This window comes from Mastomys coucha, unplaced genomic scaffold, assembly GCF_008632895.1.
Source record: "Mastomys coucha isolate ucsf_1 unplaced genomic scaffold, UCSF_Mcou_1 pScaffold21, whole genome shotgun sequence".
NCBI lineage: Eukaryota > Metazoa > Chordata > Mammalia > Rodentia > Muridae > Mastomys > Mastomys coucha.
This window is the reverse complement of record NW_022196904.1, coordinates 57,830,833-57,847,509: the sequence shown is the minus strand read 5'-3', so window position 1 is coordinate 57,847,509 and position 16,677 is coordinate 57,830,833. Positions and strand designations below refer to the sequence as shown.

The following is a 16,677-nucleotide window of genomic DNA, read 5'->3' as shown; positions in this document are numbered from 1 at the left end:
ACAGATCACAGATTTTCAGCCTCCCTCTGAAGAGATTTGGGCTGGTCTTAGCTTGGCTTATTGAATAAGGGGGCTGGGAGCACACTCGGATGTGAGTTCTGGTAGACAAACACACAGAGATTCCTGCTGGGTGTATATTACGATGATACTGTTGGGTCAAAGAGCGTGAAGATGTTCATACTTAGGAGATGATGCCAAATGGTTTTCTAAAGAGACCTATCAAATACACCCAAGCAGCTATGAAGAAGAAGGTATCTCTATATGCCACATCCTTGCCAACGCTTGGCACCACTGGTCTTTTGAAAGGTTTAGGCCCTTTAGTGGGACCTTACTACTTTAGCTCCCACTTCCCTGATGACTAATGAAACTGCACGTGTCAGTGTGTTTGGGCGTCTGGCACACCCCTGTCTCTCAGCTCTTGACTGTCGATGTGACATTTTGAATTTCTGCTTTGACTTCCACACTAATGGTCCATGTGATGGATTTTAAGGCCCACCCACTCCCAGTTGCTATTGGTCAGGGTAAATGTCATCACAGCAACACAAACAAAACTTGGACAGAGACCAAAAAGAGACATGCCATAATTACAAGAATGGAAGAGTATGGAGAAATGCTGCTTCGGGCCCTCCGCCAACCCCCTCCCCCTCCAGCAAAACAACCTCAGAATATATGTTAAGATGGGAAAATTACATGTAGATAGAACACTGATTGTACTTGGGGGTCTAAATACATTCATCTAAACACTAATATAGCAACTTGACAAAAATTTAGAGATGTGTCTGACATGGTGATGCACCCTTTTAATCCCACCACTCAGGAGGCAGAGGTAGGTGGCTCTCTGAGTTCAAGGCCAGCCTGGTTTACAAAGTGAGTTCCAGGATAGCCAATGCTACACAGAGAAACCTTGTCTAAAAAAAAAAAAAAAAAAAAAAAAAAAAAAAAAAAAAAAAAAAAAAAAAAGAACAAAAAAGAAAATAAAAGAGAAAATTAAGATGTACATTTGAAAATTAATAATTTCAATATAATACAGACTCATTAGGTCATTAAACACACAAAATAAAGAACATGATTTCTTCTGTGCCATTGGGAACATTCATAAAGGCTGAGAGTGGGGCGGCTCACAAAAGAAGACACATCAGTCTCACAGGCACTTCAGCAGATGTGCTTCCACCCAGGATGCACAGCTGGAATAACAGTCAATACTGGAATGGCTCAGAAAAAGATACATACATCAGCAGATGAAAACTCCTCGTTTGTATTGGCTCTGGACCAAAGTGGCACTTCTAAGCTAAGATATGAAACACTAAGAATACAGTCAGTAATGAGGCCATGGTTAACACTTGAGGCAGAGGTGGAAGATGCTCCGCTGGTCAACAGCAGATGCTGCTCCTGCAGCGGACCCCACATCAGGTGGATCACAACCACCTCAACTCCAGCGCCAAGGACTGACGCCCCTTCTGGCCTCTCTGAGTACTGCACTCATGTGCACAAACCCACACATATATACACTATTTTTTTTTTTTTTTAAATCTTAAAACATATGAGGTAGAGGAAAATTATGGAGACTCTGATATTTGGGTGGTAAACAAAATCCCAAGGCATAAATCAAAAGGGAAAAAATGAATGATTATAACTCTGGTAAAATGAAGAATTCCTAGGTTATGAAGACTACCACAGACAAAATAAAGGGCAATAGATAAAAGAAAATATAAGCAACATAATTCACACGCAGCACATATAAGAAACTCTCAATTATTAGTAGGAAAAGCACAGAGAAGTCCAAAAGAAGAATAAGATAGAACTTTACACCCTATTTGTAGAAGGAGAATCCCAAATGGCTCACAAGTATACAGAGGTACTCAATTAATTCAATAAGTAAATGGAATTTAAAAATAACTGGGTACCTACTTCAGGGCAGCTAATTAGAAAGAGTTACAGTACCAAACATTGTTAGGGCTGTAACAAGATAGGACCCTGTACTGGCTGGTTTTGTGTGTCAGCTTGACACAGGCTGGAGTTATCACAGAGAAGGGAGCTTCAGTTGGGGAAGTGCCTCCATGAGATCCAGCTGTGGGGCATTTTCTCAATTAGTGATCAAGGGGGTAGGGCCCCTTGTGGGTGGTGCCATCCCTGGGCTGGAAGTCTTGGGTTCTATAAGAGAGCAGGCTGAGCAAGCCAGGAGAAGCAAGCCAGTAAAGAACATCCCTCCATGGCTTCTGCATCAGCTCTTGCTTCCTGACCTGCTTGAGTTCCAGTCCTGACTTCCTTTGGTGATGAACAGCCATGTGGAAGTAAGCTAAATAGACCCTTTCCTCCCCAACTTGCTTCTTGGTCATGATGTTGTGCAGGAAGAGAAATCCTGACTAAAATAGACCCCATTCATCCTGCAAGAGACAGCAGCTGTGTGCAGCAATGGTGAACTTTGCAGTATGCTGCTAGCCTGTAACCTAGGAGTCCCATCCCAGGGTGGAACTCAGAAAAACTCTCCTGTATCAGTGACGCTTCCTGGGACAGATGGCAATGATGCTGTGGGAGGGGAGGAGTGGGGAAGAGAAGGATGGAGGGCAGGACAGGCAGAAAGTCAGTCAGGGGAATGATGTGAGGGTCTCTGCGGCCATGGCGGTGAGGGGTGGGGGGGCAGGGATATGGGTGTACTCTACATCAAGTGACAAGTGTCACTGCGTTTGTCTTGGCTGGGGCTGCTCTGACATGACAGTGTTGCTCTTCCTTATTGGACAGTGGCCTTGGGAGAAGCCAGCGGGCACAGCCTCCAGTTACCATGCATTCAAGTTCTACACTGGAGACTTACTGTGCAAACGACAGCTTGATCCGAGACTGGATTTCTATCCACTCTTCCTGTATAATGTTCCCACATTGCAGCATCTCCTTGGAAAGTCTCTCTGCTTTTATCAAGTTCTCTGAGGCTTCTTTAAATCTGAAATAGGTTCAGGAAAAGTCCTGCCTGTTCTAGATTGTGGGACCCCGTATCCTGGACGTTTTCCCCCTCAGATGATACTTCCTTCTATCCCTGAATCACCTAGTGACCTTGTTTGGCTTTGAGAATTAACTCTAAGAATCATAGCATCAGAGCTTTCTGTTTGTGATTAGAGGCAAAAGGATACTTTTGAAGGGAGACCAAGGCTCTCCCCAGGGTGTAGAAAAGCTCTAGGGAACACTTGAAGATATCTGTTTTGTTGTGATAGGGATTCTCGATGGAGTTGGCCAGGATTTCTTTGGCTTTTTCTGCATGATGCTTTGCTTGTAGCGACAACCCTATGAACAGAGGGAAAGAAGTGACAGTCTCTCTTTAATCGCAGCTGGCAGGAACTCGAGCCTCCATGGCTGGGTCCTGGCAGGGTTACCATATGCTGTCCAGTAACACACAGACATAGATCTGGGAAGTATGCAATGGCACCCTGACTAGAACAACCCGACAACTGTTTCATATCACATATTCAAGATGAAAAACATTTCCCAAAATGGCCTGTCTAGAAATAAAATAAGCAGAATGAGCTGAACAGCTTTGAAATACTCCCAGTATCAGATGTAAAATATCAGTAATTATCAAAACACAAATGGAATGCAAGAACTATAGCATTCTGGGTAGGAAGTAAGATATTCAGGAATTGTAATCCTGGCTTGAGTGATAGCAATCTAAAAGAAATGCTAAAAATGCTGAGTCTTCTGCTCACCCATTTACAATCATGATATTAAAGAGCCCTTTTAGCATAATGCAAATACAGTCTCTATAAATACTTCTAGAAGCCCAACCCCAGGAGGCAATGGACTACTGTGGTGTAACCTCTTGTTCCTGTACAGCAGCAGACTAACATGAGGCAGAGTAATAAGCATTATTACGAAGGATGGATTTCCCCATATGTTCCGTGTTCTTCTAGGGGTTGATTACCCTGTGGGAGGGGTGACACTGAGGAACACCAGCTAGGGAGCCTAGAGTCTGTACCCGCCTCTCACACACACACCCAGATACCCCGTTCCACTCACATTCATACATCTCCAGCCCTACATTCTGAATTACACTTAATCTCAGTTCTCTGCAAAAGCTGTCAAAATATGAGGTTAATCCATCCCTGTGTCTATAAAACAGAAACAATATACCTTCTAAGGGAGAGAAGCAAGCCTTATGCTCTTTGTGTAAGAACCCTTCAGGATTTTAAGGGCTCAGCCTTAACCAGGCTATTAGAGCTTCATTAGTGTGACTTGTCCATCTAGGTTTGCGTGTTCAGCCCCGCCCCTTAGCACTTCAACTTGATCTACTGGAGACAGCACAGGTTTAGTTCCAACAACATGGGCTCTGAGGTGAGACTGTGGAGCAGGAATCCTCTGCTCCATCACTAACTAAGAAACTGGCCTCAGCTGCCTTGGCTGTGAGGAGGAGTGACAAGAATACCCTCCCTCACAGGTAGAGGAGAAGTCTGAAGAGGTTCTGTATAGCAGTTAGCATGGGGGCTGGCCCCCAGTGACACCTTGCTCAATATGAATGCTGCTTTGACTTGAAACTGAGAGAGGAAGAGCCACGAAGAAGAAGGGATCCACACGGGAGGGTACAGAAGGAAGCCAGGACTTCAAAGCCCAGATGGCAGGACCCTGGTACTCAGCCTCAGATCAGCTACTTACTAGCAATGCGATTTGCTGCCAGCTGTTTTGACTCAAATTCACTCTCTCTGAATCTAGAAAACTCAGAGGAGGTGCAGATGAGATAGCCCTAATACCCCCTCTGCCCTGCCCCCCCATCTGATGGCCTTTGACTAACAGGTAAGAATAGTCTGGTCTTATGGTGCTTTCTGGTCATAAGGCTGGACCCTGGGGGAGGGGGGCTTCATGTTGCCAACATCCTAGCATGCTCTTCAGTTGATAATCTGAGTGTAGAGTGTGCTGTGACATAGCTCCTGCGAGTCAGCCTAGTCAGCGTGTAGAACATATAGCATCCTGAGTGTCGGCTTTTGGGTTTTTTTTTTTTTAACCTTCCTGCATCCATCCCCACCTTCTATTTTCCTTCTAGGATGCTCAACCCCTGCACATCCTAAGCTGGCCAACACCAGCTCCTTTCCCAGTACAGGGAGAACCAAAAGCCTTTACTTTGGCACATACTCCAATGTGGTCTAAATGTGGTGCCTCCAAATCCTGGGATTCTCTGGGTGGGTGGGATATTCTTTTTAAGCAAATTTCACCTTGGACTTTAAAGTTGTATAAGTGAATGCCAGCTTGAGTTAGCCTTTCAGTTTTGGGCTCACTTATACTCAAAAGTGAAAATCATTCCCCCTCCCCCTCTCTCTCTCTCTCTCTCTCTCTCTCTCTCTCTCTCTCCTCTCTCCCTTTCATTTTTGGCTACTTACACTCAAAGAGTGGGTCTTTCCCATACAACTCCCCTCTCAAGAAAACTATGGGGTCCACTCCCACTCTAAGCCTCCATTCCATGTCTTGGCTTCTTTCCTGCCATCTTTTGATCCAACCAATTATCCTCTAAGGACTCCAATAATACCACACACAAAAAAAAATGCACATCACAATCTTCCTTTCTTCTTGTTGTCACCTATATGTATATACCTTCATGATTCTTCCTGAAGGCAATCGCGTAAGAGCCACAAAAACCTGATCCTTTTGGTGTGAATAAGCTTGGGGGCAGGGAGAACAGAAGCCCATCAGCTGGTGCCCGGGAAGCTCACCTTTCAGCTGGAGGTAACCCTGAGCCAGATTAATGTACGCCTCTGCTAGTTTCCAGTGCGAGTCGCCATAGCAAATTCTCGTTAGTGCCACACAGCGCACAAGCTCCTGGATGGCCTGTTTGTACTGTCAGAAAGAGAAAACAAGTTTACCAGGTAGATGGCTTGGAACTCAAGAGACACGCCCTCCCCGTACATCTATCACCCAGTAAGTATTTACTGAGTGCTTCCTATGTGCCGAGCACTCTGGAAGTAGCAGAGACTCGAACAATGGTCTGCTGGGGTGACAGGGTGTTCATGTGACTGTAAACAGTAAACAACAAGTCATTTAAGAAGTACATACACTTTAATGGTGGAAAATATTGTGGGGTGAAGGAAAATTAGGCAGGTAGAACAGATACTGACCACCTCTCAGGTTCTCCGGCTAGCCTGCAGTGAACAGCTCCCGCAGGACCAGCTGCAGCAAGTGGATGGAAAAGCTAACTCTCAGCTCGAAACTCCTCGAGACTGTGAGGAACGTCGTGTATGCACTGTTATCCACTGCAGGTCTGGCATGCGCTGACACTCAACATACTCTGACTTTTTGTTACTGTGACCAAAATACCAGAGAGAAACAACCTAAAGGAGCCATTTGCTTGAGCTCAGGCTTCTTGAGGGCTCAGTCCATCATGACGAGGAGAGGGGTGGATCGGGGCGGCTCCAGCACGGCAGTCAGGAAGCAAAGGGAAATTCTGGCCTTCAACAAGGTTCCTCCTTTCTCCTCTCGGATTTCAGCGTGGCCTAAGCACATGGGGGTGTACTATGGGTGCAGTCAGCACGGTCTCTTAACCTTCCGTTATTCCTCTCTGGAAATGCTTCACAGACACATTCAGGTATTGGCCCCACCCCCACCCCACCCCGACCCCCATCTCTTAGTGATCCTGAATCCAGTCATGTTGACAATGAAGACTATCATACTCAATAAACATTTGGTGTTGGCATGTCAGCAACTGTGTCTACAGTAGGAAGGCGTACACTCGTGACAGAAGGCAAGCAGGTTCTTAAGGACTCTTGCACCTGAGGTTGGAAATGTAGCCTCATCTCCCCTGCTTCTCTTGCTTGGGATGATAGCTCAGTTCTCAAGAGAGCAGGCGAGCCACCCCAGGCTCCTTACCTCTCGGCTGCTTGAGTAGGACTTTGCTCTCTCTTCACACAGGTGGAGTTTCTCTCGAGGAGGCTGGAACAGTGCTGTCTGAAGCAGCTTATTCGGGATCCTGTTTTTAGAAGTGACGCTGACAGCAGCAATGACTTCATCTAGATGGCTGGACATGTGGGTCTCCTGGGACTCCTGCATAGTCTCATACACATTGTCCTCTAATTGTCAAACGACAAACAAAGGTATGAGAGGACCATTTTCAGAGTCATTTTTAAAAATTCATATTTTTTTTCTCTAGAAGTCTAAGTTTAATGTCTAGGACAAGGCCAACATTATGCCTATGACTTCTTTAAGATTAAAAACATTTTATCAAAAAGGGTGCTAAGTTCTTTTGAAAGCTTCAGGCTTATTTCCAATGCTAGCTAAAGCAAGCACATATATCCCGACAGAAATTACGTGAGGCCGCACAGCTTACAATGAAATATATTGGAATGAACACATACTGAATCAACTGAACTCCAACTGACCTTGAGGCAGAAAATAGATAACTATTGTTAATCTTTCAGTCTGGAAAAAATACACTAATTTATTCTATTGCCTGAAATATCAACAACATCAAAACAAAACAGAACAACAACAATAACAAAAACTCGACAAAAAAAGAAAAAAAAAGAAGATAAAAAAAGAAAGAAAGAAAAGAAAAGGTTTAAAAGACAGGATTCTAGCAATAAGACCCTGATTCCTGAGAGATGGGAAAAGTAAATAAGACCCTCAACTGGCTCTGTTTATTGCTTCAAGTGTTTCCTGGTCAAAGTGCAAGCGAGAGGGAACCAAGAAGTTCCTGGTGGACACTGTGTTGGGAAAGAGCTGAGAGCCTGGGAGAGCAAGGTGCCTAGAGTTTGCAGGGCAGTTTACTGAGGAGAATGCTACACAGGGAGAGGGCTGAGATCAGCACCAGGGTCCCCTCAGATATGGGGAGAGATGTTAATCAGTATGTAAGAAAGATCCTTCTGTAGCATTAATAAGAATGTGCCTAGCACCAAGTCTGGCACTGTCCCCTGAAATTAAACAAGATAACGAGGTACTGGGCAAAGTACTCAGAAAGGTGGCTTTTCCTCAGTAATAGGGAGCAATGAATCCTAGACTAAACTATGCTTGCTATACCAGAGTTTGCCAAATAACTAAACCTGACAAATAACGAAAGATTCAGGATATAAAGGCTCATTTAGTTGGATGAAAACATCCAACTAAAAAACTGATGCCAAATTAATGGAGATGTTGAATTAACAGAAAAAGACACCAAAACAGTTAGTATAGTTGCATTCTATGAGTTTTTTCAAAAGACTCAAATTGAACTTGGAGGTATATAATATGTGAGAGGAAAATATTCTATATGATTTTGCATGGGTAAGAGATGAGACACTGAAGAAGGAGAAAGGTGTGGATTTACAGACATGGCAACACACACTATTGGAAAGGAAACCTCAGTGACTAAGCTGTGAGGCAACTTGCTCCATATGTATGTCATTTAAGTCTCCAAAGGCAAATGTACATTATGGAAAACAGGAGCCCAGGAAGGTGAACTCTAGCAGGTAAAAAGGCCATCAAGGCCTGGAGGCTAGTCAGACTTCAGAAATGAGAGCCACCGCTGCAGGGGATTCAGCTAGCTTGTAAAGAGTTTTGAGAGCAAGAGCAGAGACGAGAAAGTGCCCAAGCAAAGCGACTGAATCCTCTGCAAACTTTGGGAGTGAAAGGCAAGATGAATACACAGCTAGCTGCTGGCAGGTTGACGTGTGCTGTGAGGTGAACACCGATCCTGAGTAGTGGTGGAGGTGCACCAGAGCCGTAGACCTTAATGTGCCTTCAACCCAGGAGGGCTAGCAACAGATCTGAAGAGAAGAGTTGGTCAACAGCAAGAAATACTGGTTCCACAATGGAGGACCCTCCATCAAATAAATGGGTAGACAGGAATGAGCCTTTTACTTAGGTCTCTTCTAAGGCTTGGATGTGGGATAGCACACATGGCTTCCCCACAAACAGTACTGTCCCACACTTTTGACCATGAGAGCTCCCCCTCGCCCTTTTCAGAGCATAAATCTAAGGAACAAGCACTTTGTAAACACTGACCAAGGTGCCCCCTGTACCCCCTATCCCACATTTTATAGGAGCAATGTAGAACACTTTGGTTTCAGGCTGAAAAGGCACTGATTTCAAGCGAAAAATGTAACTGACTTTATTAGGCAGAACTGGTGAGCCATACAGTTTCTGGCCGGGAAGGATGATGAAGATGTCCCCTGAGTATTAACCTCTAATTAGCAGACAATATAACCAAGCACCAAGCTCTAAGAGGCAGAGTAGCCACTGACTTTCAAGCTTCAGACATCCTGGTACCATCCTGATGACTCTGAAACATCAGGATTTAGTCCATAGTCACATTAGCTAACTTTTTCTTTAAATCTATATGCCTTAAAAAGCCAAATGCCTGTGGCTGGAGAGATGGCTCAGAGGTTGAAAGCACAGGTTGCTCCTCCAAAGGTCCAGAGTTCAATTCGTAGCAACCACACGGTGGCTTACAAACATCCATAATGAGGTCTGGTGCACGTTTCTGGCCTGTAGGCATACATGCAGGCAGAATGTTGTATATACAACAAACAAACAAACAAACTAAACGCCTACTTCAGATTCACTCTCACAAATAATGAGTGGCATTGTAGTTTCAGTGTGCTAGCTGCATTCCCACAATGCACACTAAAATGCCAATAATATTTTAGAAGGGTGCCAGTGTCCCACCTAAGAACACAAGTGTAATTACTGCATGAATTTGGAAATTCTAAATTCCAAACTGGACCCTGGTTTTCTTTAGTTTATATTCAGGGTGGCATTTTCTATAAAAAAAATGATTTATAAGGGATAGGAATATAGATATAAAGTGCTAGCCTTGCAAATATGAGGGCCTTAGTTTGATTTCCAGAAATCATGTAAAAAAAATTAAGTTTGGTGCTGTGAGTTTGTAACCTCACTGTGTGGGAGGCAGCGAAAGGTGGATCTCTGGAACGCAATGTCAGGTAGCCTATCCCAAACATAAAATCTCAAATCCCAATGAGAAATCTCACCTCCAAAATCTCAAGGTGGATGGCTCCTGAGGAAAGACACCAAGGTGTCTGACGTCCATACATGTGCACTCTCATGCACAAACAGATAATAAAAAATAAATTTATAATGTGTTAATACATTTTAAAACCTCTCCCAAGAAAGTTTCATATGTCTTCAGCAAATGCATGTGATCCAACAATCACTTACTTATCTGGGGCTAAAAAAATGTTACTGAATGTATTAGTGTGATATAAGTTAGTATATGGTGGTAAGGGGATGGGAGGTGAGAGCAACAGAAGCCAGGAGTGTGTGTGTGTGTGTGTGTGTGTGTGTGTGTGTGTGTGTGTGTGTGTTACTGAATGGAATTCTCATTGTAACCTGAGAATTGCTTAGATTTATAACATAAGGAAGATAGTGAGGACAGACCCCCAACATTTTCATTCTGGGACTCTACGGTGGGTATTCAATTGCTCTGCGCCAAATCCTGTGGCTGGTTTATAAATAAAGTTTTATTGGAAAATGGCCATGTACATAATGTCTATAGCTGCTTTTGCACTACGACAGAGTCTAATTTATTTATTACTTCACCCTTCCTAGAAAACCACAGTGAGGCCATGATAGAAGCAGCAGGATAAAATGGAGAGGCCAGTTTAATAAGAACTTACATCCAGTTGAACTGAATTTGAGAGGGTGAATGAAATTTATATTAAAATGTCAGAAATAGATCACTCCTCTGAGTGATTTCTTTACCGGTACTGGGGATGGAGCCTTCCTTTTACTAAGGGCATACTGTTGTCATACTTACTTCTAAACTCAAGACTGGCCAGAGGGCAACTGAAACAGACCGGAGAAAGTACATTGATTCCTTGATATTCTCAAACCAAGATCTGGGGCTAGAGAGACAGCTCAAGTACCAGGAGCTTACTGTACTACTGCAGAGGACCTGAGGTCAGTTCCTAGAACCCACACTCAATGCTCTCCACCACCTCTCATTCTAACTCCAGGGATCCTACGCCCTCTCCTGGTCTCAAAAGGCATCTGTCCTCAGATGAACATACTCGTGTACCTAAGTCAATTTTTAAAAATCCTTAAAAAAAAAAGTCAAAATAGAGATTTACATCATCAGAAAAGACGTCTCCTAAGAAAATGGGAACTTTTCTTTCCCTTGGCAGCAATAAGGAATGGAACTGTCAAACAGCGATGGAGAAAGTGCCCAAGGCCCCATTGTGAGAAAGCTGCAGAAGCTGTTGTGCAGTTCCGCTGATTTTCTCATTCCTAGGCAGCCCCAGAAGACATACTGTGCCTAAGCTCCACTATACCAACTCAATACTATCTTGTATCCCAAGTGGTTGGCTGGCATTTAAAAAGTATCTTCTTACCTTAGCCTTCCTCATCCATCTAACTCGCACTGGCTAATGAGATTTTTTTTTTTTTTAAATGGGTGTTATGGTCTAAAGGAACAGCACTGGGAGGCGGAGAGTCAAGAGCTTGCACTGCCACACTTGCCTGATGATCTGGGCAACCCTAACTACGGATAGTTCAGGAAAGCTTTGTGTTGTCCATCTTTGTCACATATAGCTCTTATAACTACATTGTGAGTGTCAGTGGGCAGACAATCCCATTCCTATTTTGTTATTGCTACTTTTATTTTATTAAGGCGGGAAATGAAGCTAGAGAAGCTAATACTTGAATAATACCACAGGGCTAGAACCAGGACTCCAAACTTGTAACAATTTGTTGAAATTCTGTATCCTATTGGCTTCTGTATCCTATCGGACCACAAACTACAGCTGTAGGAAGCAAATGTTGCTGCTTTGACCACAACAGACAGCTTATAAGCAAGTTATCAATTTTTGTGAGTAGGAAACGCAATACTGTCAACAGACTGAAACACGTTTTCTCATTTTGCATTGGGAGGGATGCAGAAAAAGAATGTTTGAAATGATTTACATAACATGTTGCAAATATTTGTTATTTTGGGCCTATGAGTCTAAGGTTAAATAGGTTTCTCTTTTTTGTTTTCATGATTTAAAAAAAAAAAATGGTTTCATGCTGTCTTGTAGCCTGTCTTTGGCTACTTTGTGGGTTCTTTGGTCCTTCCACCCTTCTCCACCTTTCAACCCCCTAACACTACACAGGAGAGAAAAAAGGAGAGAGGAAAGGGGGTGATGTTATCATTACATTACTTCCTTCTGATTAGGGGCATTGAGTTCCTGGGGTAAGTTTGATCTTCACCATCAGCACAACTAATTTCCTCCTCCTTCTCCTCTTTCTCCTCCTCCTCCTCCTCCTTCTTCTTCTTCAAGATTTATTTTTTTATTCTATGTAAGTACACTGTAGCTGTCTTCAGACACCCCAGAAGAGGGCATCAGATCTCATTATGGATGGTTGTGAGCTACCACGTGGTTGCTGGAATTTGAACTCAGAACCTCTAGAAGAGCAGTCAGTGCTCTCAACCACTGAGCCATCTTTTCAGCCCCCAACTAATTTCTTCTTATTTTTTCTTTGGGTACAACTACTTCACAAACAGCGATTAACTAACACTCCACCTTTTAGGGCCCTAGTATTTATATGCTCTCTTAAAAGTTCCCAAAATTCTAAACATTACACAATCACAGACACTATCTGCAGCTGGCAAAAATCACACCCCTGCACGTGGCAAATCATAGTCAGCTACTGTGGACAATCTGAATTGTCCACGCCTGGGATGAAAACAAAGGCACATTCCTTCTTCTGTTTTTTGTTTGTTTGTTTGTTTTGTTTTGTTTTGCTTTGTTTTTAAAAGAAACAAAAATTCTCACTATACTGCCTCTTAATACTGTATCCCAAATACATACACATATATGTATCCAATACAGAGTGTTCATAGGTGTTCACATGGATGTTTTTGTTTTGCTTGTTTTTTTCAAGACAGGGTTTCTCTGTATAGCCCTGGCTGTCCTGGAACTCACTCAACTTTGTAGACCAGGCTGGCCTTGAACTCAGAGATCCACCTGCTTTTGCCTCCCAAGTGCTGGGATTAAAGGCGTGTACCACCACTGCCCAGCTCTTATTTTGTTTTTTGTTTTTGTTTTTTTCTTTTTGGATGTTTTTACTAAAATATTTTTGTTAAAAATGAGCCATTATTTTAAGATTAGAAGGCTTGTAAACAACTAAAAACAGAGCTACCATATGATCTAGCTACACAACTCCTAGGCAGGCATATATCCAAAAGGCTCTATATCCTACTCCAGAAGTAGTTGGACATCCATGATTACGGTTGCTCTATTCAAAATAGCAAGGATTGTAAAGGGAATCAGTTTACATGTGTATCATATGATGAATGGATAATTAAAATGTAGTACATGTACATGGTGGAATTTTATTTATCCACTAACAAAGCTGAAATTATGAAATTTTCAGGAAAATGGATGGAACCGAGAAATATTATATTAACTGGGGTAACCTAGGGTCCTTGAAGGTGGATCCTAGCTTTGAACTGTTAAATATCTTTATCTACAAGGAAGTGGGCAAAGCTGGTGGGTGAGATGGGATGGGAAAGAATCTTTAAGGGAGAGAGGAGGGGAGGGTAATAGAACATAAGTGATATGAAGGTAGAAGCTGAATAATGGGGGTGGGAGGGTACCTGGTGGGATAGGGAGATGGGCGTGAGGGGGAATCAACTAAACATAAGAATATTTGTGAGGAAACCTGCTACTTCATAAGCTAACTGAAACAAGCAAGCAAACAGGAATTTCATATAAAGATCTAGATTTCTGTGGTTTCTGTCTTCCTTGAAACCTCAGAACATCTATCAACTTTAGGCATCAGGCAATAGTCAAGCAGGGTAGAGAGGCAGCCTCACCCAGAGACCATTGGCTCCTGGGCATAGCAGAGTAGTCACCTGTGTAGTCGATTTTCTTCCTGTGTAAGAGTAGACTTCTGTATTTGTCCCTCTTCCCAGGGAAGAAGGATGGAGTAGAGAGAGAGATGGGATTTTCCTGACCCAGGCCACTCATTTCCAAAGTTTCATCTAAGGCATTGTTGGCTATGGGACACTGCTACTTCACATACCACCGTTTGCGACTTGCCAACTGTAGCATGTATTCTAATCTCAGAGATGTCTAACTGCCAAAGGAAATGTGTGTTCCTGAAAGATGTCATGCTACCTGTCTGACTTGTGAAAGGATTTGAATCAGTGACCTTGCTTTAAATGCACACTTTCAGTGTGTGTTTGCGCCATATCGGAACACCTTTACTTTAAAGACCTCTTCTTCAGTTCACTTACTTGGAGCTACTCGCTTATCATCAGCTGCTTTTCTTTTCTTTGTAACAGCCATAGCTGGGGCCTAGAATTTCATTAGAAATCAGCCCCGGCCCCATACACCACCTTCTCCTTGCCAGCTTCAAAGGCCTCTCACAGCCTGCACTCACAACTGCCAGTCAGACTTACCTAATCAATGGATGCTATTCCTTCTTCCAGACCTGCCTAGTAGAGTGCCGAAACACACGATAGGCCTTGGATCACAGTGAGAAGAGGCCTGAAGTGGAAGACTAGGGTGATGTTTAAAACATTGAATAGTTGGAAGATCAAAGGATCCCTTCATCTGCTTGGGTGGCAACTATGCAAGAGCAGGGATCTGAAAGGTCCCCAGTGTTCCAGCTGGTAGCTTTTTGGTTGACTTGTGGGAAGGTGTAGGGGGCCTAAGGGAAAAGTGCAGAAACCCTCAGGGCAATGGCTCTTGGGAAATAATTATCATTATGGTGACAGAGTATATTAGCTAAGTAACCTGGCCCAGATAAAGATAGGGCATTGGGAAATACCACAGAAAAACAGGGAGGGCAGAGGCTAAGGAAAACAGAATTAATTCCACAATAACTCCAGAAACTAAACTAGGAATTTAAAATATTTACATAAACTTGGGTTTCAGGTCTAGAGCGGCTCCACTGCTGAAGTCTACCAAGACATAAAGAAAGGAAGCAAAATCAGCTTTACAGACTGCAGAAAGTACAGACAAGAGCCATTTGAAAAGCACCATGTGAAACCAGTCAGACACATGAGACGTAGCAAACCATTATCTTTCTGTAAGTGTATATTAAACTTAGATGTAGCAACATAGAGAAAAGGCTATATACTGTGGCCACAAAGTTTATTTAAAGAATGGGTTGACATATGAGCTATGCACTATAGTCACAGAGAAGAAAACCACCTCATCTTGATAGGTACAGGGAAGATACTTCTTTTTTCTATTCTTTTTTTCTTTTTAAAAATGTGTGTGTGCGTGTGTGTGTGTGTGCGCACATGCACGTGTGTATTTGGTATCATCCTGAACCACTCTCCACCTTAGTTTTTGAGACAGGATCTCTCATGACTTCAGACTTGATTGGCTGGACCAGCTGACCAATGAGCTTGATCAGGCAGGGAACTGCCATGGCCCAGCTTTCCTATGGCTGCTGGGGATCTAAACTCAGGTGTTCATGCTTGCACAGACAGCACCTTAACCAACTGAGTAGTCTATCTCTGTCTCTCTGCCCCACCCTCAGTCCAGAGTCTTATTATATAGCCCAGTCTGGCCTCAACCATCCTCAATCCTGTATCTCCCAAGCATTGTGAAATTGGGCATCTGCCATCACTACTGACAGCTAATGGTGACTATCTTGATTGCTTTCCTCTTATGACAGGGAAAAAGGAGAGAGTGTTCTCTCTCAACACCTGCATTCAAGATTGTATTCCAATCAGATTAAGTATGCAAGAAGAATAAAAGAATGAGGACTGGGAAGGAAGAAACAAGACTTTATTCTGGCATGATTCTGTACGTAGAATGCTTGGGAATCCAGGGACAGTGAATAATAAAACTCCTACTAGACCCGCTAAACACATTTAGTAAGTCCAAAGGATAGGTCACAAATAAGATACATTCCTTCTCTCTCTCATTGTTTCTAGTCTTAACCTTTTCTTACTTATATCATTTGTTTGTTTAAGACAACATCTCACTACACATCCCTGGCAAGGATGGAGGGAAATTCTGTTTGCCAGGCTAAACTTGAACTTGTATTGCTCCTCATAACTGCCTCCCAAGTGCTGGATTGCAGGTCTGTACTACCACGCCACTGGTGTGCCTCTGTTCCTCACTCCATCTTCTTATATGGGGGTATGTGCAGCTCTGTGTGCTCCTGATGGCCAGAGGCCAACCTCAGGTGTCATGCCTCAGAGTTATTCGCATTGATTTTCATTGTTGTTTGTGTTGAGACAGGGCCTTCTCACTGGGACCTGAGTCTTGCCTCAGGTTCCTGAGGGCTACTACTACAGGTATACCCCATAATGCCTGGCTTCAAAATTTTATTTTATATATGCTAACAATATATAACCAGAAAATGAAATTAAGGAAATATGGCTACAAACAATAGAAAAACAAACAAACAGACCCTTAGGAATAAATGTAGTAAGTATAAACAAGTGTAAGGATCTCATGCTTTGAACCTGAAATGACTCCCACGGGTTCCTATTTGAATGCTAGGTCCCCAGACTATGGAGCTATTTTGAAGACTGGAGCTTTCATAATGTGGGGTGTGGGTGGTGGAAGTAGGCCACCAAGGGGTGGGGCTCTAAGGATGCAACCGCCCTGGATTGAAGCCTTTTTCTCTGCCTCCTGTCTGCTGCCACGTGAAGAATCCTTGCATGTTCCTGCTTCCTCTGCTGCAATGGACTGAGATAATGAGCCCAGTAAACAAACCTCCTTTGTCTTTTCAGGTATTTCTGTTGGGTATTTAGTTGTTGGACTGTGAAAG

At 43.2% G+C, this 16,677-nt stretch overlaps 1 protein-coding gene across 9 annotated transcripts in view; it reads right to left on the bottom strand.

Annotated features, from left to right (window-relative positions):
• Ttc23 (tetratricopeptide repeat domain 23) overlaps positions 1-16,677 on the bottom strand; it is a 93,440-nt gene that overhangs the window by 70,925 nt on the left and 5,838 nt on the right. For 2 of the 9 annotated variants that reach the window (XR_004123103.1, XM_031386960.1), the window contains exons 1-5: positions 13,793-14,154; positions 6,835-7,034; positions 5,685-5,808; positions 3,123-3,273; positions 2,810-2,935 (exon numbers count right to left, since the gene is read on the bottom strand). Coding sequence is in view for 8 of the 9 variants with exons in the window: in XM_031386960.1 (XP_031242820.1) it covers positions 2,810-2,935; positions 3,123-3,273; positions 5,685-5,808; positions 6,835-7,034; positions 13,793-13,907 (716 nt within the window). In the remaining variant the exon portion in view is untranslated. The other 7 variants (XM_031386962.1, XM_031386963.1, XM_031386965.1 and 4 more) reach the window with 5 other exon arrangements.